The 27,438-nt window shown below is 35.3% G+C and overlaps 1 protein-coding gene across 2 annotated transcripts in view; it reads left to right on the top strand.

Moving 5' to 3' along the window:
- Positions 1–27,438, top strand: part of LOC148945587 (sphingomyelin phosphodiesterase-like) — a 262,974-nt gene that overhangs the window by 168,645 nt on the left and 66,891 nt on the right. For both annotated transcript variants that reach the window (XM_089098599.1, XM_089098600.1), the window contains exons 7-8: positions 18,405–18,577; positions 20,381–20,572. In XM_089098599.1, the coding sequence (XP_088954725.1) occupies positions 18,405–18,577; positions 20,381–20,572 (365 nt within the window). The remainder of the gene's footprint in view (positions 1–18,404; positions 18,578–20,380; positions 20,573–27,438) is intronic.

Here is a 27,438-nt window from a genome sequence, read left to right as displayed (position 1 = left end):
CACACGTCACTGGAAATGCTGTTGAGTGCACATCATTAAACACTACTTTGAGGGACCTCCCTGTGAGATAACTTTCAAACCACTTTAAGCACTTTCCGTGGACACCTAACGAATCCATCCGACTTAGTAGTGTTTGAAAATCATCTGCATCGAATGCTTTGCAAATAGCTATAAATATAGACAAAGGTGATTCACCTCTGTCCATACCACTGTTAATTGATTCCATAAGTTGTTGCAAAATATTCATCGTCCCCTTTTAGAAATCCGAATTGGGTCTCACTCAACAAACCATTAGACTGTAGGAAGCTATATAGAACTTTATGAACAACTTTTTCTAATAATTTCGAAAACAATGGAAGGATCGAAATTGGTCTCCAATTCTCAACTTCCAATTAGGGCCACCTTTATGAAGTGGTATCACTTTTTCAACTTTTAGCTGATCAGGGAAAATGCCCTTATTAAGTGACAAGTTTATAATAAAAAGAAGATACGGTAGAATGTAATGCAATATTGCCTTAAACGCTCGAAGAGATAAGCCTCCACTTCTGCAAAATTTGATTTCAGAGATTTTATTATTTTAAGCAGTTCATCACTTGTACACGGATCAAAGGCAAATTCAAAATTCTTACCCTCTATTATTATATATAATGTATTCTTAAACCTGTTGACACCCATTTTTTACACTATTTTGCACTTTAATCTCAATACCAAACTTATTTGCAATTTCAGACTTATCATCAGGGGTGAACGTTTCAAGTTGTAGGCTACTTCATTCCCTCAAATTTCAGCATTCCCACCGGTCACTTCATCTATCAGTTTCCATGTTTCTTTCATATTGACTTTACTATTTAAAAACTTTCTGTCATAATTTTTGGCCATAGCTTTGCGATGTAATTTGTTCACTAAATTGCTCTGTTTTCTGAAAAAGATATATCTAGATATCTTTGATAAAGCTCAATCCTTACCTTTCTTGTTTCTAGTATTTAACTCGTTATCCATGGCTTACGGGGTTCCTGTTTCTTCACTTTCATTTCGTTAATAGGACACCCAATATCATCAATGGGTAGAATAACAAATATTAAATTATCAAGTTCTCTCATAGGGGATTCTTCTTCAGAAAACAAAGGGGTCCAACACTAACCTCCTCCACAAACTTTTGGAGATTCCCTTTTTTCATTAGCCTTATTTTTATTTTCTTTTTCTTTGGTCTTTGCAACTGACACTTCATAACGCTCACCAACGGAAGATTGTCAGAACCAGGAGAAGCCACAACATTAGCATAACAATGTTTCAAATCGGCAGAACGAACAAAAATACAAATCAATTAGTGTTGCACTCTGTCTAATAATCCTCGTGAGTACACTCACAAGCAAGTATATAAAATAATTCGACATCATAAAATTTAAAAAAATCAACATTAGGATTAGACAAATCAAGCAGGTCAAAATTAAAATCACCCATAACAATATGACTAGCTCCAGACGATACCTTTGAAATCAGCTGACTCATGCCTCCCACAAAATCCTCCAGTGAGCATTGGGCCAGTTTGCATCATACTAATTATATTATTTCTCACTTCAAAATCAATTTCAATTGAAAAACCTTCAATCCATATACTAAGATCATCCCTTTCATTATAATTCAACCCTTTCTTTACAAAGAATCTAATACCACCACGACCCATCACCACTCGGTTCTTAACTCGAAGATCATAACCTGGAAATGAATACAGTGAGAGAGACTGGTTTGAACTAAATAACGTTTCACATAATCCTATAATACCAATAAAATAAGGAAATTGCTCAATTAAATCCAAAATATCCAGGAAGCTTGTAGTCATGTGACACATTCCAAGGACATAGTCGCAGACTCTTTTCTTTTATATTATGAATGTTTGGCAACTAAATATAATCACTCTTCCTCATAGGCTTTATTTCAGCAATCGGTATATCCTCATTGCCGGCAATACCTCTTGATAAATTATCCTGAACACCAAATCGGTCTTGATCAGACATTATCGTTTTTCACACAAGAGAACAAGATTTAGCACTTGAAAGAAAGAGAAACCAAAATTAAAAAATAACAGAAATATGAAAAAAAAAACTCTATACAAGGTCATCAATCGACAATATACGCCTAATTGTAGCAGTCTCAGTTTCGCGCACAAAAATACGCCCTTGATCAGACCACACACTGCGTTTTCCAAACTTATCTCTTGAAGCACTGAGAAGATCGCGCTTACGTTTCGTAAAGTTCTCAGCTACAAAAAAGCCTGAACCATTAAGTTCTTCGCATTAAACACAGGACGAGCTTTTTCTTTTGATCAAAACAGGACGCGAACAGGGGCAACTTTATCTGGTCTTTGAGCATTTTTTGATCCAACTCTAAATCGCTGAACACCAAATATTTCTGAATCCTTAATATTAATTAGACCCATCTTGACAAGCAATACGTGCTTCATGGTGTCCCCCACACTCTGTGAATGAATCTTCTTCACGCCATTAAACAACAGGGAGTCACTTCTCCCTTCCTGCTCAATGTAGTAGGCTATAGCTTGAGCTCAAGCTGATTCACGCGATTTCGCAACAAATCAATCATGTGCATGCATGTTTTTAGATGTTTTTCAATCAGTTCAAATTTAGGAAAAAACTCAACACGTACTGCATAATAGATTTCAGAAACCATTGTTTCAACTGGAAAGTTAGCATTAAAATTAGCTGCAGTGTGCAAAGTCGAGATATTCAGTTTTTCGTTAATTTTTATCTCGATTTCTTTTCATAGATTTTGTTTTGTAGATGTAAGTTGATTCTCTGTAGCAACTACTAGTCTTCGGAGATCAGCAGTGGGATCCGAGAGTAGGCTATCTATTACTGAATCTTTCTCTCTTTTTTATAAACTGTCGGTAAAGATCAGGATGATTTTTTAGCTCTGCAAACGCATGATTAACACCCTCAGTTTTCTTTGTTGATGCTTCCTTCTCATTGCCATCAAAACTAAGTAAACTCGCGACGGATAGAACCTGACGGTCGTCTTTTTAACTCTAGCAAAAAATAAAAAATTTGCTTTCTCCAGTATCTGTCTTCATGACTTATAGGATTCTAACTGGCCAAAGGGGACAACCCTTAAATTTGACGAGGAACAAATCTCCAAATTTAACATTAGCCAAATCCATGACGGTAACAAGAAATATAAAAAATCAGTAAAATTAGAATTTGATTAGCTTCGGATAGAGATGAAAAGAAACTTATCTTTATTTGGGCAGGCCCAGGGATGGCAGTGGCAATCACTTTATTGTTCGGTGGCCCGACGGACCGTGGAGACCCGCTGGTTGTTAACCATCGTACTCTGGAATTCAGAACACCATCCAAGAATAATATTCAATTTTCTCCACACACTACACTTGGCTATCGTATCCAATTTTCTCAATTTAAAACGCCAAAAATCTGATTGTGTATAAAATTCAAACATCAGATTCTACAACTTCTGTAATCACTAATATTGGTATTTAATCTCGATTAGGTTCTGGACCTGAATGAGCGTATAGTGCCAAAACTTTTGACAAAACATAAAATCGCGAAGAAAGGAAGAAAACGAGGACAATTAACAGCCAGTGAAAAAATTGAAAAATTATGCAAATATTTCGGGCAAGACCTCCGCTTGACCGTCCTCAGGGCAGAATAAAACTGACAAAAATACAAAAACCAAACCTTAAAATAAAAACACAAAACTAAAATTGGACTACCCTTTCTTAGTAACGGTGAAAGGGTAACTGAATAAAAAACACAAGTCTAAATGGCATTTCACAATTTCATTTTACGTAAAGCACTCTTAAAGGCTAATCACTTTCCATTTTGATTACTATCGGAGATTCTATTAGTAGAAGGGGGGGGTACCAGTCGTGACCCTACACCATATATGGGCATAGAGTCCCTAGGGGAGAACACTTCTACTCCGAACGGGAGTCCATATATGGGCATAGAGTCATTAGGGAGAACACGTGGTTAATTAAAGCGATTGGGAATTTGGAACACCTGTGCTGTCAGTCATTAATCAAATTGTTTCCGGGCAAAGTTTAATAAAGTCTGACAGGTACTGTCAACATTTCTCCAGGAATAGATCCAAGTCATTAATGTCTTTGCCTCGGAAACAGTTCTACTGGTCGAACTCCAAAAGATATTAATAACCAAACGCCATGGAAACAATTCTCCAAGAAACATCTTAGCGATGAATTGTTTTAGCGCGCGAAAAAGTTTCTTTTGTAATTTCAATGTGAAAGCACAGAGATGCCAATAACAAAGGAATACGCTGAATTTACGTTGAGGGATTATTTGGGTGAAACCGTTTTAGACATTTTAGGGAATTATTTCGGCGAAACAGATAGACATTTTAAAAGAAGATTTTAGAAGAGAATTTGAGGGTCAAACTCTGTGGTCGTTATAATACACAAGTTCCATTTGAACAGTGTTGTGAGGTCCTCTACCACAACCCCAAAGGCTTCCAATCCCCCTACCCAACCCCGAAGGGTTCCGATCCCCCTACCCAACCCCGGGCCCCCCAAAGGCCCATCGAGCTCCCAAAGGACCAACAGGGTCCCAAAGGCCCTCCACCGGTCCCCAAATGCCCCCAGGCTCCCAACTGCCCCCCCCCCCCCGGACCCCCAAAGGCCCTCCCCCGGCCCCCACAGGTCCACCGGGCTCCCAAAGGACCAATCGGTCCTCAAGTGCCCCCCAGCCCCCCAAGGCTCTCCCGGTGCCCCAAAGGCCCTCCCCTCGTCCCCAAAGGTCCCCCGGGCCCGAGAAGCGCCACGAGAATGTACTGTGGGTCCGGAACGCGCCGCAAGAGGTGCCGCAGGGATGTGCCATGGGTCAGAAAAGCGCCGCAGGGGATGCGCCGCAGGGAGGCACCGCAGGACAGAGCCAGAGGATGTGCCGCAGGGATGCGCCGCAAAAAAAAGTAAACTAAAAAGTAAAAATTTCGAAATGTTATCCACCAAACGCCCTCCTCAGACCCCCAGTTTACCTTGTCACAGTTACATTTTCTGGATTTTTCAAAGTTCATTTCGGTTTTCTTTCCTTGAAATGCAAGAGCTGGAATATTTCAGTAGTGTTTTGTCGTGTTTTACCTTGTCACAGTTACATTTTCTTGATTTTTCAAAGTTCATTTGGGTTTTCTTTCATTGAAATGCAAGAGATGGAATATTTCAGTAGTGTTTTGTCGTGTTTTACCTTGTCACAGTTACAATCGCTTGATTTTTCAAAGTTCATTTTGGATTTCTTTAGTTGATATGCAAGAGTTGGAATATTTCAGAAGCGTTTTATCGTGGTTTACCATGTCACAGTTACATTCTCTTGATTTTTCAAAGTTCATTTTGAATTTCTTTCATTGAAATGCAAGAGTTGGAATATTTCAGTAGTGTTTTGTCGTGGTTTACCTTGTCACAGTTAAATTTTCTCGATTTTTCAAAGTTCATTTTCGATTTCTTTCGTTGAAATGCAAGAGTTGTAATATTTCATTAGCGATGGTTTGTGGTTTACTGTGCCACAGTTACATTCTCTTGATTTTTCAAAGTCCATTTTGTCTTTCTTTTATTTAAATGCAAGAGTGAGAATATTTCAGTAGCGTTTTGTCGTGGTTTATCTTGTCACAGTTACATTCCCTTGATTTTTCAAAGGTTATTTTCGATTTCCTTCGTTGAAATGCAAGAGTTGGAATATTTCAGTAGTGTTTTCTCATGGTTTACCATGTCACAGTTACATTCCCTTGATTTTTCAAAGTTCATTTTCGATTTCATTCGTTGAAATGCAAGAGTTTGAATATTTCAGTAGTGTTTTGTTCTGGTTTACCTTGTCACAGTTACATTCTATTAATTTTTCAAGGTTCATTTTGGATTTCTTTCATTGAAATGCAAGAGTTGGAATATTTCAGTAGTGTTTTGATGTGGTTTACCTTGTCACAGTTACATTTTCTTGTTTTTTCAAAGTTCATTTTGAATTTCTTTCGTTGAAATGCAAGAGTTGGAATATTTCAGTAGTGTTTTGTCGTGCTTTACCTTGTCACAGTTACATTATATTGTTTTTTCAAAGTTCATTTTGAATTTCTTTCATTGAAATGCAAGAGTTGGAATATTTCAGTAGTGTTTTGTCGTGGTTTAGCTTGTCACAGTTACATTTTCTTGATTTTTTAAAGTTCATTTAGTTTTTCTTTCATTGAAATGTAAGAGTTTGAATATTTCAGTAGTGTTTTGTCGTGGTTTACTTTGTCACAGTTACATTCTCTTGATTTTTCAAAGTTCATTTTGGATTTCTTTCGTTGAAATGCAAGAGTTAAAATATTTCAGTAGTGTTTTGTCGTGGTTTACCTTGTCACAGTTACATTCTCTTGATTTTTCAAAATTCATTTTGAATTTCTTTCATTGAAATGCAAGAGTGGGATTATTACAGTAGTGTTTTGTCATGGTTTATTTTGTCACAGTTACATTCTCTTGATTTTTCAAAGTTCATTTTGAATTTCTTTCTTTGAAATGCAAGAGTTGGAATATTTCAGTAGTGTTTTGTCATGGTTTACCTTGTCACGGTTACATTCTCTTAATTTTTCAAAGTTCATTTTGAATTTTTATCGTTGAAATGCAAGAGCTGGAATATATCAGTAGTGTTTTGTTGTGGTTTACCATGTCACAGTTATATTGTCTTGATTTTTCAAAGTTCATTTTGAATTTCTTTCATTGAAATGCAAGAGCTGGAATATTTCAGTAGTGTTTTGTTGTGGTTTACCTTGTCACAGTTACATTTTCTTGATTTTTCAAAGTTCATTTCGGTTTTCTTTCATGGAAATGCAAGAGTTGGAATATTTCAGTGGTGTTTTCTCGTGGTTTACCTTGTCACAGTTATATTCTCTTAATTTTTCAAAGTTCATTTTGGATTTCTTTATTTGAAATGCAAGAGTTGGAATATTTCAGAAGCGTTTTGTCGTGGTTTACCATGTCACAGTTACATTCCCTTGATTTTTCAAAGTTCATTTTGAATTTCTTTCATTGAAATGCAAGAGTTGGAATATTTCAGTAGTGTTTTGTCGTGGTTTACCTTGTCACAGTTACATTTTCTGGATTTTTCAAAGTTCATTTAGGTTTTCTTTATTTGAAATGCAAGAGTTGGAATATTTCAGTAGTGTTTTGTCGTGGTTTACCTTGTCACAGTTACATTCTCTTGATTTTTCAAAGTTCATTTCGGTTTTCTTTCATTGAAATGCAAGAGTTGGAATATTTCAGTAGTATTTTGTCGTGGTTTAACTTGTCACAGTTACATTCTCTTAATTTTTCAAAGTTCATTTGGGATTTCTTTAGTTGAAATGCAAGAGTTGGAATATTTCAGAAGCGTTTTGTCGTGGTTTACCTTGTCACAGTTACATTCCCTTGATTTTTCAAAGTTCATTTTGAATTTCTTTCATTGAAATGCAAGAGTTGGAATATTTCAGTAGTGTTTTGTCGTGGTTTACCCTGTCACAGTTACATTTTCTTGATTTTTCAAAGTTCATTTCGTTTTTCTTTCATTGAAATGCAAGAGTTGTAATATTTCAGTAGCGTTTGTTTGTGGTTTACCTTGTCACAGTTACATTCTCTTGATTTTTGAAAGTTCATTTTGGATTTCTTTCATTGAAATGCAAGAGTGAGAATATTTCAGTAGAGTTATGTCGTGGTTTACCTTGTCACAGTTACATTCACTTGATTTTTCAAAGTTCATTTTCGATTTCCTTCGTTGAAATGCAAGAGTTGGAATATTTCAGTAGTGTTTTCTCGTGGTTTACCATGTCACAGTTACATTCCCTTGATTTTTCAAAGTTCATTTTCGATTTCCTTCGTTGAAATGCAAGAGTTAGAATATTTCAGTAGTGTTCTGTTGTGGTTTACCTTGTCACAGTTACATTCTATTAATTTTTCAAGGTTCATTTTGAATTTCTTTCATTGAAATGCAAGAGTTGGAATATTTCAGTAGTGTTTTGTTGTGGTTTACCTTGTCACAGTTACATTCTCTTGTTTTTTCAAAGTTCAATTTGAATTTCTTTCTTTGAAATGCAAGAGTTGGAATATTTCAGTAGTGTTTTGTCATGGCTTACCTTGTCACAGGTACATTTTCTTGATTTTTCAAAGTGCATTTCGGTTTTCTTTCATTGAAATAGCAAGAGTTGGAATATTTCAGTAATGTTTTGTCGTGGTTTTCCTTGTCTCAGTTACATTTTCTTCATTTTTCAAAGTTCATTTTGAATTTCTTTCATTGAAATGAAAGAGTTGGAATATTTAAGTAGTGTTATGTCGTGGTTTACTTTGTTACAGTTACATTCTCTTGATTTTTCAAAGTTCATTTTGAATTTCTTTCGTTGAAATGCAAGAGTTGGAATATTTCAGTAGCGTTTTGTCGTGGTTTACCTTGTCACAGTTACATTCCCTTGATTTTTCAAAGTTCATTTTGAATTTCTTTCGTTGAAATGCAAGAGTGGGATTATTACAGTAGTGTTTTGTCGTGGTTTACCTTGTCACAGTTACATTCCCTTGATTTTTCAAAGTTCATTTTCGATTTCCTTTGTTGAAATGCAAGAGTTGGAATATTTCAGTAGTGTTTTGTCGTGGTTTACCTTATCACAGTTACTTTCTCTTGATTTTTCAAAGTTCATTTTGAATTTCTATCGTTGAAATGCAAGAGTTGGAATATTTCAGTAGCGTTTTGTTGTGGTTTACCTTGTCACAGTTACATTCTCTTGATTTTTCAAAGTTCATTAGGGATTTCTTTCATTGAAGTGCAAGAGTTGGAATATTTCAGTAGTGTTTTGTCGTGGTTTACCTTGTCACAATTACATTCCCTTGATTTTTCAAAGTTCATTTTGAATTTCTTTCGTTGAAATGCAAGAGTTGGAATATTTCAGTTGTGTTTTGTTGGGGTTTACATTGTCACAGTTACATTCTCTTGATTTTTCAAAGTTCATTTTGGATTTCTTTAGTTGAAATGCAAGAGTTGGAATATTTCAGTAGTGTTTTGTCGTGGGTTACCTTGTCACAGCTATATTCTCTTAATTTTTCAAAGTTCATTTTGAATTTCTTCCGTTGAAATGTAAGAGTTGGAATATTTCAGTAGTGTATTGTCATGGCTTACCTTGTCACAGATACATTCTCTTGATTTTTCAAAGTTCATTTTGGATTTTTTTCATTGAAATGCAGGAGTTGGAATATTTCAGTAGTGTTTTGTCGTAGTTTACTTTGTCACACTTACATTCTCATGATTTTTCAAAGTTCATTTTGAATTTCTATCGTTGAAATGCAAGAGTTGGAATATTTCAGTAGTGTTTTGTTGTGGTTTACCTTGTCATACTTACATTCTCTTGATTTTTCAAAGTTCATTTTGGATTTCTTTCATTGAAATGCAAGAGTTTGAATATTTCAGTAGTTTTTTCTTGTGGTTTACCTTGTCACACTTGAATTTTTTCTTTATTTTTTTTATTTTAGGTTAGGTTAGGCTAGATCAAGTTTGGTTAGGTTAGGTTAAGTTAGGTTAGGTTAGCCTACGTACGCGCGCGTACGTAGGCTAACCTAGCCTAACCTAAGTTAATCTAACCTAACTTAATCTAACCTAACCTAATCATACACCTAACTTTTTGCCTGACTCTCACCTAACCTAAGTGAAGCGTACGTAGGTTAACCTAACCTAACCTAATCTAACCTAACTTAATCTAGCCTATTCTAACCATACTTGCCAGAAAAGCTTAGGTTATCTTATCATGAGCGCTCATGATAAGTTAATCTAACCTAATCTAACTTAAACATGTAGAAATGTTTCTATTTATTTATTAATTTTTATTTATGCCTAACCTAACCTATTGTTTTGGAGGTTAGATGAACGAGTTTGAACGATTGCCTTTAATAATAGAACGAGTCACTCATTTTCTAATTTAGAAGTTTGAGGGGTAAAACCATAAGACAAAGGAGATAAAGTTTAATTTAAAATTAGAATAGAACTTTAAATTTTTCATCTCTTTGAGAAAACACCAGAAGTGAAGTGGAACCTTTTTATTTTCTTGGAAAAATTAGAAGAGAACTTTGAATTTTTTATGTCTTTAAGAAATTAAGAACTGAAGTGGAAGCTTTTTCATTTTCATTGGTAAAATTCAGAATTGAGTGAACTTTTTTCACTTCTTTAAGAAAATTCAGAAGAGAACTTGAACATTTTGCACTTCTTCGAGAAAACTCAGAATTAAAGTGATGCATCTTATCGTCATGTAGAATATTAAAAATCAATGAATAGCTTTTTCTATCTTCAATGAAAATTTGGAACAGAAATTTAAATTTTTCATCTCTTTGCAAAAAATCGGAACTGAATTTAAGAAAATTAGAATTAAAGTGAAACTTTTTATCTTCACAAGAAAATAATCACAATCATAGTATAACTTTTCCTATCTTCTACAGAAAAGTTTAGAACTGAAATTTAAATTTTTATGTCTTTGAGAAATTTTAAACTGAAGTGGAAGGTTTTTTCATTTTCATGGGTAAAATTAAGAAATGAGTTAACTTTTTTCTCTTCTTTAAGAAAATTCAGAAGCGAACTTGAACATTTTGCACTTCTTCGAGAAAACTCTGAATTAAAGTGGAGTTCCTTATCTTCATGTTGAATATTCACAATCAATATATAACTATTTATATCTTCTATGAAAAATTTGGAACATAACTTTGAATTTTTTATTTCTTTGAGAAAAATCAGAACCAACTTTTTATCTTCCGGTAAAATATTCATAAGTATAGTATTACTTTTTATATCTTTCATCTAAAAACTTAGAATTGAACTTTAAATTTCTTTATTTCTTTGGGGAACTTAAAACTGAAGTGGAATATTTTTATTTTCTCTGGATAAATTATAATTGATGTGTGATCTTTGTTAAAGTTCATAAGAGAACTTGAACTTTTCTTCACTATGTCGAGAAAATTTTATTGAACTATAACTTTTTATCTTCCGTGAAACTATTCACAAGTATGGTATTACTTTTTCTATCTTCCACGGATAAATTTAGAATTGAACTTTAAATTTCTTTATGTCCTTGTGAAATAAAGAGGTGAAGTGGAAGATTTTTATTTTCGCTGGTGAAATTAGAATTGAATTGTGTTCTTTAGTAAAATTCAGATGAGAACTTGAACTTTTCTTCACTTCGTTGTGTAAATTTTAAATTGAACTAGAACTTTTTAACTTCCGGTAAAATATTCACAAGTATAGTATTACTTTTCATATCTTCCACCGAAAAATTTAGAATTGAACTTTAAATTTATTTATGTCTTTGTGAAATAAAGAACTTAAGTGTAATATTTTTGTTTTCTCTTGAGAAATTATAATTGAATTGTGTTCTTTAGTAAAATTCAGAAGAGAACTTGACCTTTTCTTCACTTCGTTGAGGAAATTGTAAATTGAACTAGAATTTTTTATCTTCCGGGAAAATATTCACAAGTATGGTATTACTTTTTCCATCTTCCACCAAAAATTATAAATGAAATATAAATTTATTTATGTCTATGTGAAATAAAGAGCTGAAGTGGAAGATTCTTATTGTCTCTGGAGAAACTAGAATTGAATTGTGTTCTTTGGTAAAGTTCAGAAGAGAACTTGAACTTTTCTTCACTTCGTAGAGAAAATTTTAATTGAACTAGAACTTTTCGTCTTCCATGAAATTATTCACATGTATGGTATTACATTTTCTATCTTCAGTCGAAAAATTTAGAATTGAACTTTAACTTTCTTTATGTCTTTGTGAAATAAGGAACTTAAGTGGAAAATTTTTATTTTCTCTGGTGAAATTAGAATTGTATTGTGTTCTTTGGTAAAGTTCAGAAGAGAACTTGAACTTTTCTTCACTTCGTTGAGAAAATTTTAAATTGGACAATAACATTTTATCTTCCAGGAAAATATTCACAAGTTTGGTATTACTTTTTCTATCTTCCACCGAAAAATTAGAATTGAACTTTAAATTTCTTTATATCTTTGTGAAATAAAGAACTGAATTGGAAGATTTTTGTTTTCTCTGGAGAAATTAGAATCGGAGCGTGTTCTTTGGTAAAATTCAGAAGAGATCAAAAACTTTTCTTCACTTTGGTGAGAAAATTTGGAACATTATTTAAAATTTTGTCATTCCCTTGAGAAAAATCTGAACCGAAGTGGAAAATTTTTATATTATTTGGAAAAAAAGAATTGATTAAAAACTAATTTCTTTTTAACTTAGAAAGTGGAAGAAAACGATAATTACTTCAAGTTGCAAAATTGGAGTGGAATTGAGATTAACAAAGTAAGTGGCTCTGATTTGGTCTTTGAATAGTATTTCTGAGTGTTGAGTAATCCAAAAAGTCTTAAAATTCAGGTGCGGCTTACAAATATAATTACTTAATGACTGAAATTTGTTTTGTGAGGTATATTAAGAAAGTAACTTGCTCTGAAATGGTTATTGAAAGGTATTTCGTTTTTGTGGGGAAACAAAATAGCAATATGATCTTAGTAGGGTGAAAAATATAAGTAATACATGTTGGAAAATGTGGGTAGGAGGAAAATAAAGAAAGTAAAGTGCTTTTACAGAGTACTTGAAAAGAATTTGTTGGTTTAGAGGCAACCAAAAAGCTTAAAGGGCTAGTTGTGGGTAAAAATTATATATACTCCAATCTGCAAAATTGGTTTATGATGTAATATAATAAATTAACATGCTCTGAAATTGTCTTTTAAAATTATTTATTTGTGTTGAGGTATCCAAAAAGCTGTAAAGTATTGTTTTTTGGGTGAAAAAGATAAGTACTTCAAGTTGGAAAATGGGTTTAGGAGGGACATTAAGAAAGTAACTTGCTCTGAAATTGTCTTTGAAAATTATTTCTTGGTGTTTAGGTATCCAAAAAGCTGTAAAGTATAGTTGTGGGTGAAAAAGATAAGTACTTCAAGATGCAAAATAGGTTTAGGAGGGACATTAAGAAAGTAACTTGCTCTGAAATGGTCTTTGAAAAGTATTTCTTGGTGTTGAGGTATCCAAAAAGCTGTAATGTATTGTTGTGTTTGAAAAAGATAAGTACTTCAAGTTGGAAAATGGGTTTAGGAGTGACATTAAGAAAGTAACTTGCTCTGAAATGGTATTTGAAAAGTATTTCTTGGTGTTGAGGTAACCAAAAAGCTGTAAAGTATAGTTGTGAGTGAAAAAGATAAGTAATTCAAGTTGGAAACTTGGTTTAGGAGAGACATTAAGAAAGTAACTTGCTCTGAAATGGTCTTTGAAAAGTATTTCTTGGTTTTGAGGTATCCAAAAGGCTGTAAGGTATAGTTGTGATGAAAAAGATAAGTACTTCAAGTTGGAAAATGGGTTTAGGAGGGACATTAAGAAACTAACTTGCTCTGAAATGGTCCTTGAAAAGTATTTCTTAGTGTTGAGGTATCCAAAAAGCTGTAAAGTATAGTTTCGGGTGAAAAAGATATGTACTTCAAGTTGCAAAATTGGTTTATGTGGGACATTAAGAAAGTAACTTTCTCTGAAATGGTCTTTGAAAAGTATTTCTTGGTGTTGAGGTAACCAAAAAGCTGTATTGTATAGTTGTGATGAAAAAGATGAGTACTTCTAGTTGGAAAATGTGTTTAGGAGTGTCATTAAGAAAGTAACTTGCTCTGAAATGGTCTTTTAAAAGTATTTCTTGGTGTTGAGGAATCCAAAAAGCTGTAAAGTATAGTTGTGGGTGAAAAAGATAAGTACTTCAAGTTGGAAAATGGGTTTAGGAGTGACATTAAGAAAGTAACTTGCTCTGAAATGGTCTATGAAAAGTATTTCTTGGTTTTGAGGTATCCAAAAAGCTTTAATGTATAGATGTGTGTGAAAAAGATAAGTACTTCAAGTTGGAAAATGGGCTTAGTAGGGAAATTAAGAAAGTAACTTGCTCTTAAATGGTCTTTGAAATGTATTTCTTGGTGCTGATGTATCCAAAAAGCTGCACAGAATAGTTGTGGGTGAAAAATATAAGTACTTCAAGTTGGAAACTGGGTTTAGAAGGGACATTAAGAAAGTAACTTGCTCTGAATGGTTTTTGAAAAGTATTTCCTGGTGTTGAGGTATCCAAAAAGCTGTAAGGTATAGTTGTGATGAAAAAGATAAGTACTTCAAGTTGGAAAATGGGTTTAGGAGTGACATTAAGAAAGTAACTTGCTCTGAAATGGTCCTTGAAAAGTATTTCTTGGTGTTGAGGTATCCAAAAAGCTTTAAAGTATAGTTGCGGTAGAAAAAGATAAGTACTTCAAGTTGGAAAATGGGTTTAGAAGGGACATTAGGAAAGCAACTTGCTCTGAAATGGTCCTTGAAAAGTATTTCTTGGTTTTGAGATATCCTAAAAAAGCTGTAAGGTATAGTTTCGGGTGAAAAAGATAAGTACTTCAATTGGAAATGGGGTTTAGAAGGGACATTAGGAAAGCAACTTGCTCTGAAATGGTCATTGAAGAGTATTTCTTGGTGTTGTGGTAACCAAAAAGTTGTAAAGTATAGTTTTGGGTGAAAAAGATAAGTACTTCAAGTGGGAAAATGGGTTTAGGAGGGACATTAGGAAAGTAACTTGCTCTGAAATGGTCTTTGAAAAGTATTTCTTGGTTTTGAGGTATCCCAAAATCTGTAAATTATAGTTGTGAGTGAAAAAGATAAGTGCTTCAAGTTGGAAAATGGATTTAGGAGTGACATTAAGAAAGTAACTTGCTCTGAAATTGTCTTTGAAAAGTATTTCTTGGTGTTGAGGTATCCAAAAAGCTGTAGAGTATAGTTGTGGGTTAAAAAGATAAGTACTTCAAGTTGCAAAATAGGCTTATGAGGGTCATTAAGAAAGTAACTTGCTCTGAAATGGTCTTTGAAATGTATTTCTTTGTGTTGAGGTAACCAAAAAGCTGTAAAGTATTGTTGTGATCGAAAAAGGTAAGTACTTCAAGTTGGAAAATAGGTTTAGGAGGGACATTAAGAAAGTAACTTGCTCTGAAATGACTTTTGAAAAATATTTCTTGGTGTTGAGGTATCCAAATCTGTAAAGTATAGTTGTGGGTGAAAAAGATAAGTACCTCAAGTTAGAAAATGGGTTTAGGAGGGACATTAAGAAAGTAACTTGCTCTGAAGTTGTTCTGAAAAGTGGATCTGGAAAATAGGTTCTGGAACTCGTTCTGAAAAGATATAATAAAGCCATAAAAAAATATTTAAAAAATGTAGAGGGGACTCTTTGGGGCCCGGGGGAGGACCTTTGGGGATCCGGGGGCCCTTGAGGGCCGTGTGGTCCTTTGGGTGCCCGGGGGACCTTTGAGGACCAGGGGAGGACCTTTGGGGGTCTGAGGAGGGCGTTTGGGGGATAACATTTCGAAATTTTTACTTTTTAGTTTACTTTTTTTGCGGCGCATCCCTGCGGCGCATCCCTGCGGCGCTTTCCTGCGGTGCCTCCCTGCGGCACTTTCCTGACCCGTGGCGCATCCCTGCGGCACATCCTGCGGCGCTTTCCGGGCCCCCGGCGCATCCCGGCAGCACTTCTCTGGTCCGGGGGACCTTTCGGGGCCGGGGGTGGGCTTTTGAGGCACAGGGTGGGCCTTTGGGGCACAGGGAGGGCCTTTGGGGGTCCGGGGGGGCAGTTGGGGACCGGTGGAGGGCCTTTGGGACCCCGTTGGTCCTTTGGGAGCTCGATGGGCCTTTGGGGGGCCCGGGGATGGCCTTTGGGGGTCTGGGTGGGCCTTGGGGGGCGCCGGTGGCCCTTGGGGAGCTTGGGGGACCTTTGCGGACCGGGGGGCTTCCTTCGGGGTTGGTGTAGGAGGATTGGAACCCTTTGGGGTTGGGTTAGAGGACCTCACAACACTGTTCAAATGAAACTTGTGTATTATAACGACCACAGAGTTTCACCATTAAATTCTCTTCTAAAATCTCTTCAAAAATCATCTTTTAAAATGTCTCTAACTGTTTCGCCGAAATAGTTCCATAACCTGTCTAAAACAGTTTCGCCCAAATAGTCCCTAAATGTAATTTCAGCGTGTTCCTTTTGTTTTTGGCTTCTCTGCGCTAATGCATTTCAAATTAATAAGAAACCTGATTCCCGCGCTAAAACAATTCATCGCTAAGATGTTTCTTGGAGAATTGTTTCCATGGCGTTTGGCCATTAATATCCTTTGGAGTTCGACCAAAAGAGCTGTTTCCGAGGCAAAGACATTAATGACTTGGATCTATTCCTGGAGAATCGTTTCTAGGCGGAAATTTTTAAAGTCTGACAGATGATGTCATTGGTTGATTGATCTGTCAAGAAAGGAGAATTAATTTGTTGTTTCTAAGGGGAATTATTGATTCACGATAGGTGAATTGAGATCAACAGAACAGGTGTTCCAAGGTCAATGTTGTTGTTGTTGTAAGTGCATGTTCTCAGCGAATGTCAAGGTCGTCGTTGTTGTTGTTGACACATTGGAAAAAGAGGTCATTGTCCCCATTAACCACGTGTTCTCCCTAGGGAGGCTATGCCCTTATTTGGAGTGCAAAAAAGTTATAGGTGGCAGCAGGGGTGAATCGTGGGAGTAGCACCTCCCCCTCTACTGGAATTCTATAAACACCACTACCAGGAATGAGGCTGGTTTTATCTTTGCCGTTGTTGAAAAAAATTCTGTATAATATTTGAATTCTTAAAGGCGACATTAATTTTATGTTTTCTAAAGATTCTTTTCAATTTGTCACTCAATTTTGGACTGTAGGGTAGAACAGGGAAAAGTTTCTTATCATCCATCAATGGGACGGTATCTGTTGGGGTTTGTGGATTTGATGCATTCTTTTCTGCCTTTTTTCGTCTTTTGTCTATAATGGTCTCAAGTATTTTTATAGGGTAGCCACTGCAAAATCAAATGTCCTTAATATAATTCAATTCTGAGACTATGTGAGGCTCTGAGCATATTCTTATTGCTCGGTTAACCAAAGAAATAACAACTCCTCCTTTTATGCAGGGAGAGTGGTTGGAGGAAAAATGCAAATACCTATCGTTATGCGTAGGCTTTCTATAAAAAGAAAATTCAAGGCCAGGAAACTTATTAAAAATTAAAAAATCTAGAAAAGGAAGTTTTTGGTTATGTTCAAGTTCTAAAGTGAACTGAAGTTTAGAGTCCAAAGTGTTTAGATGAGTTAAGAAGGAGTTAAGTGACTCCCCTCCATGCTCCCAAACAGAAATAACATCATCTACAAACCAAACCCAGAACCGGTGTTTCATAGGAAAATTTTTCAGAGCAGAGGTTTCAATGAATTCCATATAAAAAATTGCCAAAAATGGTGAAAGACTTTTACCCATGGGTAAACCCCTGATTTGGGTGAAAAATTGATTATTATAGCCACAAGGCCATAAGAAAGGATCGTCTAATTTTAGTTTTGTATTCTTATTTTAAGGTTTGGTTTTTATATTTTTATCAGTTTTATTCTGCACTGGGGACCGTCAAGCGGAGGTCTTGACCGAAATATTTACATAATTTTTCAATTTTTTCACTGGTTGTTAATTGTCCTCGTTTTCTTCCTTTCTTCGCGATTTTGTGTTTTATCCTGATTAGTCAGTATGGTCTCAGAAATTATTTAAACCTTTTGACTCATTGGAAATACAAATTTTTGATCGTCAATATACTCTCCTCCTAAGTGACTTTTGGAAGTCCCACTTTTAAGATTGTTGCCTTATTTTCTTATGATCTTGATACTAAAAGCTCATTACAGCAACAAAAACGCCTGAAATGCACCCACGTAATGCTTTCCTCAGAAAAAAAGAGAAATAAAGATTTTAAAGTAAAAAATATTCCAAAAAGTCAAATTCAAACTGAAAAGACAATTCAGTCTTTGTAGTCAACTTTCCCACCCAAGGAAAATGCTTGTGGAAGTTGTCCTCCTCCAATTGTTGCCTCCAATTGCCTCCCTTAAGGCCGTCAGCAGCATTGTAAAAAAAACGAAATTTTGGAAACCTATGCTTACTACGTTATCAACTAACAATCTTAATATTTGAATTATGGCCAATCAAAACATCGTTTTCCTGTCATCTGATTTTGTTCATAATTTCTAAAATATCAACTTAAAACAATCTTCTGGTACTTTTTCTTAAAGTTTATCTGCCACAATTATTTTCTATAGAATTCTTAAAAAACTCTTTTTCAAATTGGCTTCTTATTTCATAGTCATAGCTCAGAAATGTATCTTTATATCCTTCCAGGCGGTTTCAAACTACAAAAGAAACAAAGCGCCTTGATCATTCTACTATTCATAAACTCATATCAGGGTCTTGAAGTTTTTATGTAGTCGACTGTTTGTTTTATGGGTTTCTAAGGTATTGGCCCCATTTCAAAATTACTTTTTCATGAACGTGTTTGAATAGCAACAGCACATAACCCTTTTGTTTCACACAGGAGATTGATTTTATTGTTTGGACTGGAGACCTTCCCCCGCATGATATCTGGGAGACGGATGCCACTGAACACCTAAACATTATTCGAGAGATGACAAATTTGTTACTGGAATTTTTTCCGAATATCCCCGTTTATGGCGCAATTGGCAACCATGAATCCCACCCTGTCAATGCGTAAGTGACAATTTCAATATTAATTCTAAGCTTCCTTGAATAGGTATCCTGTTTATAAAGAGGCTTGTAAATTGTATGTTAAAGTCTGTGTGGGCTTTTATTCTTTTATTCCTAAGTTCACGTTGTAAGGTATAACTAAATATATAATTTGCCGCTAGTCTTTTATCAAAGTTTTTGCATGACTAATGAATCTTCTTTTGTAAGAAGCATCAGAAAACACTTTTAGGGCAAACTTCCTCAGGAAGATCCTTTTAGATCGACGTGGAGCGTTGGATGAAGCTGTTCGTCCAGCACTCTGTTCTAGGCTTTCCAGCCTCAAGATATTTGGACCAAACTGTAGGCTCTCAGGTCTTTCTTGTTGGTTGGATAACTTGGGGCACAGTACGAGAAATATTTAGAGAAGGAGGTGACTAATTACTTTTTGAAAAAGGCAATGACGTTAAATCAAACCTCTCACTAACAGAATAGATAGAGTTGTAGGGAACGACTAAACCTGCCCTATTTGGAATTTTGTAATGATGCAAGCAACATTTTTGGAGCACAAGCATACAGCGGATTTTTATAATATGCAATGGGTTTGACGCAATACTGGCGACAAGGCATGATGGAGTTGAACGGTGGAAGGATTTTGCAGCAAAGGTTTATCCTTAGCTTTCTTGCGCAGGTGGTTTTCATCCAATCGAGGTGGGTGTCCCAAGAGATATCTGTGGATATGTGGATTCCAAGGAGACCTAGGTCATAGACTTTCTACAACTTTTTTCAAGAAGATGAAGTTAGGATGTATCCGGGGTACTGCTGATGAGGAGATCATCAGCTCTTTTGTTTTCGATACATTGAATCTGACCTTCCAGGAACCAGACCTTTTTTCAATGTCAAAACATTCTGTCTGTAGAAGCAGGAAAAGTTTGACTGGATCTTCCTGTTTTGGGATGACTAAATGTGCTGCGTCGTCATCAGCAAAGTGATGCAGAGGGCTTGCAAAGTTATTTCTCATGTCACTTATGTAAAGAATGGAAAGCCTAGGACCCAATATATAATCCTAGGGTATACCGTCCTTTTTTGGATATTTGAGGAAGGTGAACTGGTCAAGAACAACCTGCAGTGAACCATCAGAAAGAAAAGCCTCAGTCACCTTTAACAGAAATCCTCTGAAACTATAAGCGTAAAGTTTCTTCAGTAAGCCACGATGCTAAACCTTTAACAAAGTCGAATAAAAATAACCTTATGTTATATCCTTTTGCCGTAAGTCCAATCAACCCCTGGTGCTGGGTCATTAAGCCGTCAGGAGTTGAATGTTGCCCTGTGGAATCCATATCGGTGGTTTTCTAAAAGTTCGTTTGACTCCAGGTACTGGTAAAGTGAATGATTTGAAAACTTTTCGTAAGCTTTCCCTATGCAAGAAAGGGGTTAATTAAGCGTTTATAAGCCCTGGTTCACTGGATGGCTCTTGTCCAGGGATCTTTGGGCTGGGTAACACCCAGAGGCACATTTATCCAACGTTTAGAATATTTTAAAGAAATTGCTAGATCGAAATTTAGGTCAGATATTCTGGGTGGTTAGAGAGCAAACAAATAAGCAAAACTGGGCACGAAGGAAGGACTGGCTGCCCTTTAATCACTTCGAAGTACTAGGAAGGGCAAAAGAACTTTCTATTCATGGTAAATATTCCTGCTCCAAATTTAAACGACCCTCCCTTCTGTATGATGAAGCCAGGAATAAAAGATAGTGCATAGCAGGCATATGGCTTTTGTTTTGTCAATGTTTTATCGATGCCTCTGATTTTCATGACATTTTGTGTTCTAGTTATCCCATACCTGAGATAGAAGGTGAAAATAGCATTTCTTGGCTTTACAACTCAATAGCTAATGCATGGTCTGTTTGGCTTCCAGAAGACGCTTTGACAACACTGCGCTATGGAGGTTACTATTCCACACTTGTCAGAGAGGGACTTCGTGTCATTTCAGCTAACTTCAATTACTGCTATACATTTAACTGGTAAGATTGTCAATAATTGAAATTGATTTAGTTTTCATAACCCGTTTAAAATACCGTTTATAGCGTTCTTTTTAAAAATTAGTACTGTGTTTTTGAAATTTTTATTGTAGAGTTATTGATTTGAAATAGATAGCAGTTTTAAGTAATTTATTTGATCAGGGTGTTTTTAGAGAACTAAATAGATAAAGGTAATACCTTTTATATTAGCTACTATGCAAGACACTTCTGAAACTTATTTAAGTCAGATAGAATTTCAAAAATATCGTCTATTTTTTTTATTTTGGTAAAATACAGTCTTCACTCTCATGTCATATTTTGGTAACGTAAGATACATCTTATTAGTCTTAAGCATTTTACTCTTAACAAATTTTAGCAGTACAAGTGCACCTGAGCCGCACACGAGCAAGCTCCTTCTCCAATCCCTTCAGATCTTCCGTCTTTACTTACTCCGTTAAATTTCAGTTTCTTTATTTTCTCTTGCTACTTCTCACCGTCCTCTTTAAAAAAGTCTCACTTTTTGTTTGACCGCTACAGGCTCGCCAAAATATCTATATTCTGGAAATCGTAACAACATATATTATACTGTATCCTACTTATGACAGCTGTTTCATGCATAGCCAAAGTATCTAATTAGGATGTGTTCACTTTGTTATTGACTGTCTTCACAAATTTCATCCTTATCTTCTTTTGTTTTGGCAGTTTGGTCTTCGTTAGTATTTATATATAATAAGAAAATGTATATTTACGTCTTTGGGATTATGTATGTGCTCAATCCCATCACTTTCATCAATTTCTGTAGGAGAGGAATTCAAGAGCAACTAAGTGATTAAGGAATATCCTATGACGTAGACTAATATTACAGTTCAAGTTCAGTATCTGCTATTTGAAAATATGCATCACTGTTTTACAATTTCTCCTCCCCATTGAAGGAGGCAACAAAATGGTTGCTACTTAGTTGCTTTGCTGTGGGGCTATTTACCTTTTTTATCTACCTAAACACTATAGGCAAACAATTTCCCTTTCCAATAGTGTCCTAATCCATATCAAATACTGCCCAATGCCCTATTCAAAATCATGTTTTTCCAAAAAAGGGAGGGGTAATTTTGCTGTTTTCCAGTCATTTTTAGCGAAAGTTCTAAATACCCCCAAATAAACAGTTTAGAATTCCAGAAAAGGGGGAAGGGTCCCCGTTCTAGTCCTCCCTACCATATTTGTACCCTCCGTGGCTCGCCAGTGTATTATTGACAGAAAATCATAACGGACGTTGGAACTATCCTTTGTTACATAAAGAATAATTTATGCTAAGAATTATTTATTATTTATATAAGGAATTTATTATGCTAAGCATGGGCTATTAGCGAAGCTTCAAAGGGCAGTAGAAGAAATTCTATGAACGAAGGCAAAGAGTGGTATCAAACAGTTCGTGGTAACGAACTGTAAGTAAGGAGCGACCCGGCTCAATGGTAACCGAAATTTTGATACCAATAGATACATCAAAATAATCAGATTTTAATTCTGATTTCAAATATATAAGCTTCATCAAGTTTAATCTTATCCGTCGAAAACTAAGCGCCTGAGAAAATTTGGCTGATTTTCGAAAAAAGGGAAAAGACCCCCTAAAAGCTATAGAACCTTAATGAAAATTACAACATCATATTCAGCGTATCAAAGAACCCTACTGTGGAGGTTTCAAGCTCCTATCTACAAAAATGTGGAATTTTCCATTTTTTGCCAGAAGAAAGATCACGGATGCGTGTTTATTTTTTTTTTTTGTTTTTTTTTCCAGGACTGATCGTATCGACCCAGGGGTCCTAAAATATCATGGGAGGGCTCATTGGAACGGAAATTAAAAGTTCTAGTGCCCCTTTTAAGTGAACAAAAAAACAGAGGACAAATATGCCCCCTCCCACGCTCATTTTTTTCCCAAAGTCACCGGATCAAAATTTTGAAATAGCCATTTTGTTTAGCATGGTCGAAAATATTACAACTATGTCTTTTAGGATGATTTAATCCCTCGAAGCCCCCGGGGGGAGGGCTTAAAGTTATGAACTTTACCCAATGTTAACATATAGTATTGGGTATTGGGAAGTATACAGACGTTTTCTGGGGTAATTTTTTGTGGTGGTGGGGGGTGGGGGGGGGCCGGGGGTTATATGGGAGGATCTTTTCATGAAGGAAGTTTTCATGGGGGAAGGGACATTGCTATGAAGGGGGTGCCGGATTTCCCATCATTATTTAAGAAAAAAACAGAAATTAAATATAAAGAAACAAGTTTTTCAACCGAAAGTAAGGAGCAACATCAAAACTTAAAACGAACAGAAAATATTAGCTAAATGATTGGGTTCCCCCTAGTCAATACCTCGCTCTTTAAGCCAGATTTTTATTAGTACTTTCATAAGAGCTATTTATTCTAATTAACGGCCTTTGTGATTAAGGGGTCCCTTTTAAAGAATTAGAACAAAATTCGAACTTTAGCTTAAAGAGCAAGGTATTGACTAGTGGGCAAACCCCCTAATATACGTATTAAAATATATGAATATAGAAGTTCGTAAAAACGTTCTTAAATAAAATTCAACAAGTTTCGAGAAATCCATTTAACCAAATAAAAGTAAAATTAATATGCAAATTTTGTTTGAATTATTCATGTACGGTGAGCCAAAATCAAAACCTGCATTAATTCAAAACGTTCAAAAATTGAATAATTTTTTTTTAACTGAAAGTAGGGAACGACGTTACAACTTAAAACGAACAGAAATTATTCTGTATATGGATGGTTAACTTTAACGAAAATCACACCATCAGATTCAGCTTATCAAAGAACACTATTAAAGAAGTTTCAAACTCCTATCTGCAAAAATGTGGAATTTTGCATTTTTAATTAACTTTTACTTAAATTACACCACCACATTCAGCTTATCAGAGAACCCTATTAAAGAAGTTTCACGCTCCTATCTGCAAAAATCTGGAAAGTTGAATTTTTTGCTCGAAGAAAGATCACGATGCTTGTTTTTTTTTTCAGGGGTGATCGTTTCGACCCATTGGTCATAGAATATTGTGAGAGGGCTCATTCGAACGGAAATTAAAAATTCTAGTGCCCTTTTTAAGTGACCAAAAAGCTGGAGGGCAGCTAGACCACCTCCCACGCGCATTTTTTTTCCCAAAGTCCCTTGATTAAAATTTTGAGATAGCCATTTGGTTCAGCATACTCGAAAAGTGTAAAAACTATGTCTCTAAGGATGACTTAACCCCCCCACAGTCCCAAGTGGAAGGGCTGCAAGTTTCGAACTTTGCCCATTTTTTACATATAGTATAGGTTATTGCAAAGTGTACAGACATTTTTTGGGGGAATTTTCTATGGTAGGGGAGAGGGGGGCTGGGGGAGGGGTTTACATGGGAGGATCTTTCCATAGAGGGATTTTTCATGGGGGAAGGGAATTTTTCATGAAGGGGGTGCCGGATTTCCCAGCATTATTTAAATAACGGTCAGAAATTAAATTAAAAAAAAAAAATTTCTTCAACTGAAAGTAAGGAAGAACATGAAAATTTTACTAACAGAAATTATTACATATATTAGGGGGTTTGCCCTGTCGTTTATACCTCGTTTTTTACGCTAAAGTTTTTCTTAGTACTTTCGAAAGAGCTATTTATTCTAATTTAACGGCCCTTGTGATTTTTTTTATTGTTTTAAAAAATAAAGTTGTAAGACAGAGTCAAACTTTAGCGTAAAGAGCGAGGCGTTGAGGAGAGGAAAGCCCCTTTCATATACGGAATAATTTCTGTTCGTTTTAAGTTTTAATGTTGCTCCTTACTTTCAGTTTAAAAAACTTGTTTTTTTTATTTAATTTCTGATCGTTTTTTAAACAATAAAAAACTTTATCGTAAAGAGGGAGGCGCTGAGGAGGGGACAGCCCCTTTCATATACGGAATAATTTCTGTTCGTTTTAAGTTTTAATGTCACTCCTTACTTTCAGTTTAAAAAACTTTTTTTTTATTTAATTTCTGATGGTTTTTAGTTAATGCAGCTTTTATTTTGGCTCACCGTCATTGAATAAGTAAACAAAATTTGCATTAAAATTTTACTTTTCTTTTTCTAAATGGCTGTCTCTAAATTTGGTTCTGACGTAATTTACAAATTAACTTACGTATTGAACTTTTATATTCGTATATTTTTATTACGTATATTATGGGGTTCGCCCCCAAGTCAATACCTCGCTCTTTACGTTAAGTTCAAATCGTGTTCCAATTCTTTAAGAATGACTCCTTAATCACTAAGGCTGTTAATTAGAATAAATATCTCTGATGAAAGTACAAAAAAATTTGTTTTATATTTAATTGCTGATGGTTTTTAAATAAATTTGGGAAATCCGGGTCCCCCTCCATGGAAAATTCCCTTCCCCTCCGGGAAATTTCTCCATGCAAAAATTATACCACGTAACTAAAATTCACTATAATTGCTGCGACCCGGTAAATAATTAGGTAATAATATAACCTAACAATTGAGATATAAATTAGATTTGTAATTCCAACGAATAGCCTGTTTAGGGAGGTCTAAAAAAAAAATAAAATTTAACGATTTGGTTCAGTTTCCTTAGCGTTGACCCCCTCTCCAAACTGACAGGAATATTGACGTTTATGTTACGCCAAGTTTGAAACAAATAGGTGAGAGTATAATTATGAGCCTTTTATGCACACAATTTAGGCTAGAACTCGATCATTGCAAAAAGTCTCATATTGTTCAAATATTATACTTCAATTAAATAAATTGTCCCGAATTATTTGTTTCTTATAGTGTTACAAAAATATAAATCTGTCACACTTGCATATAGAACCCCCCCCCCTCCCCCCCCCAAAAAAAAAAATCTTTTTAGCATTAGTTGTAAATCTATACGAGCAAAATATAACTATTTGAAATATTTTTTTTAGTTATTTTGTGTTAAAAAAATTTTTTATTTTATGTTAAAAAAAATTCTAGTTTATGTTAAATGTCACAGCTGTTCATTTTTTTCTGACTAATATCAGTGGACATGTTTGAACCAGTGATCTCTCCATCTGATGTCGAATGGTCTAAGCTATAGCTGTTACGACTTTTAATAAGGTTTCCTATTTTAATTATACGGCCCTTGTGTTTCAGTAGCCGTTCTTAAAAAATGGGTTAAACAGTAGAAATATAACATAAACAGCAAGGTATTGAAGAGGAGGCAACCCTTCATATACGGAATAATTTCTGTTCGGTTTGATTTACGTATATGAGGGGTTTCGCCCCCTGGTCTCTTTACGCTAAAAATGTGCTTCGTTAAAAATCTGCATGTTCTTTAGGATTCTATAGAGCTGATACCATTTTGATCTCCATCGTGTTAGCTGTAACTTTTCAGTACATATATATATATATATATTAATCGACTGTACCGACCCCCAAACATTCCCATTAACAAGCCCTGAAAGTCTCATTTTAATTCACTTAGCTGTTCCAGAAACATCACAGGTAGGCATTTCTGACAAGTTGGATAGAGATATTGTCTTTTGATTTATTTCACCGTTTCCTACGTCACATCATGAAAAATTCTGCATTAGTACCCGTAGCATTAGAATTGCACATACGCCCTTTTGACAACCTTGGATTCACGCTGAGTCGTTTAATTTACTTCAGCATCTCTAACAGCATTCCCTCAAAACTCCATTGTAAAAGCCTTAGCTGTTCCCTAGGATATTACAGAGACATTTTTTTCGGCAACACAGATAGCATGGAATAATGTCTGTTTGTTCTAAATTTTAATGTTGCACCTTACTTTCATTTGAAAAAAAAACTTGTTTTTTTATTGAATTGAAATAAGAGACAACGATATAGCGTTGCTTACAGTAAAGAGCCATAAGGCTTTAATTAATTATCATTTCTTCTACAGAGGCACTTGATGAGGAAGGTGTGGTCTTACAAACTTCAGATGGGGCTTATTCGATCGAAAATTGAAATATCTAGTGACCTTTTTAAGAATTAAAATTAATCGCAGGGCAATCAGTTCTCCCTCTCTCAGCGCATCCTCCCCCTAAATGCATCCGATCAAAATTTTGAGATAGCCATTTTTGTGCAAAACAGTCTAAAGGCAAAAATAAAGGTGCTTCCAAGGTTGATAAACTCCAAAGAGCCCTGGGGTAAGAATTTTAAGTGATGAAAGTTGCCATTCGTTACCATATTAGGTTTTTATGGTGGTCATAAAAAGTTTGGCTTGGGCTCAATGGAAATCGAAAGTTCTAGATAAATTTAAGTTTGAACATAATACCCTCAGTCGTTCTTGCGATACTGCTGAGATGCCTTATTGGGAATGAGCATTAACACAGTGCATTTTGATTTAATCTTAAGGCAACATTTAGTTTTTGAACATAAACGCAAATGGGAGGGTGGGCGTGGTAGAAAGATTAGTTTCCCTCCGGTCACTTTCGACTATTAAAAAGGGCATCAGCCCTTTCTATTTTTAATCGAATAAGCCCTTTTCGAAGTTCCTACGACAACTCCTTCGATACGAAGTGCCCTGGTCTAAACAATAACAACAACAAAAAAAATAATACATTATACCCACATCGATCGTTACTATAAAAATGTCAAGCCTTCCAATAACTTTAGACTATTAAAAATGGCACAAGGCCTTTCAATTTCCAATCGAATGAGCCTTTTTTGAGTTTCTACGACAAGGCTTTCTATAAACACCTTATATGCCCCCAGTGTATAAATTACAACCCTTACCATAAGGGCTATGAGGGTGGTTTTCATCCTCTAAGACCTAACTTCCAGAACTTTCAACTACGTTAAACAAAATGGCTATCTCAAATTTCTGATTGGATGTGTCTGGGAAAATGGTGGGAGTTAGAGGGGC

Source organism: Artemia sp. Qi Xiang Cuo, chromosome 13 (genome assembly GCF_049724085.1).
Source record: "Artemia sp. Qi Xiang Cuo chromosome 13, ASM4972408v1, whole genome shotgun sequence".
NCBI lineage: Eukaryota > Metazoa > Arthropoda > Branchiopoda > Anostraca > Artemiidae > Artemia > Artemia sp. Qi Xiang Cuo.
The sequence above is the reverse complement of the archived record's forward strand: the minus strand, read 5'-3'. Positions and strand labels throughout refer to the sequence as shown.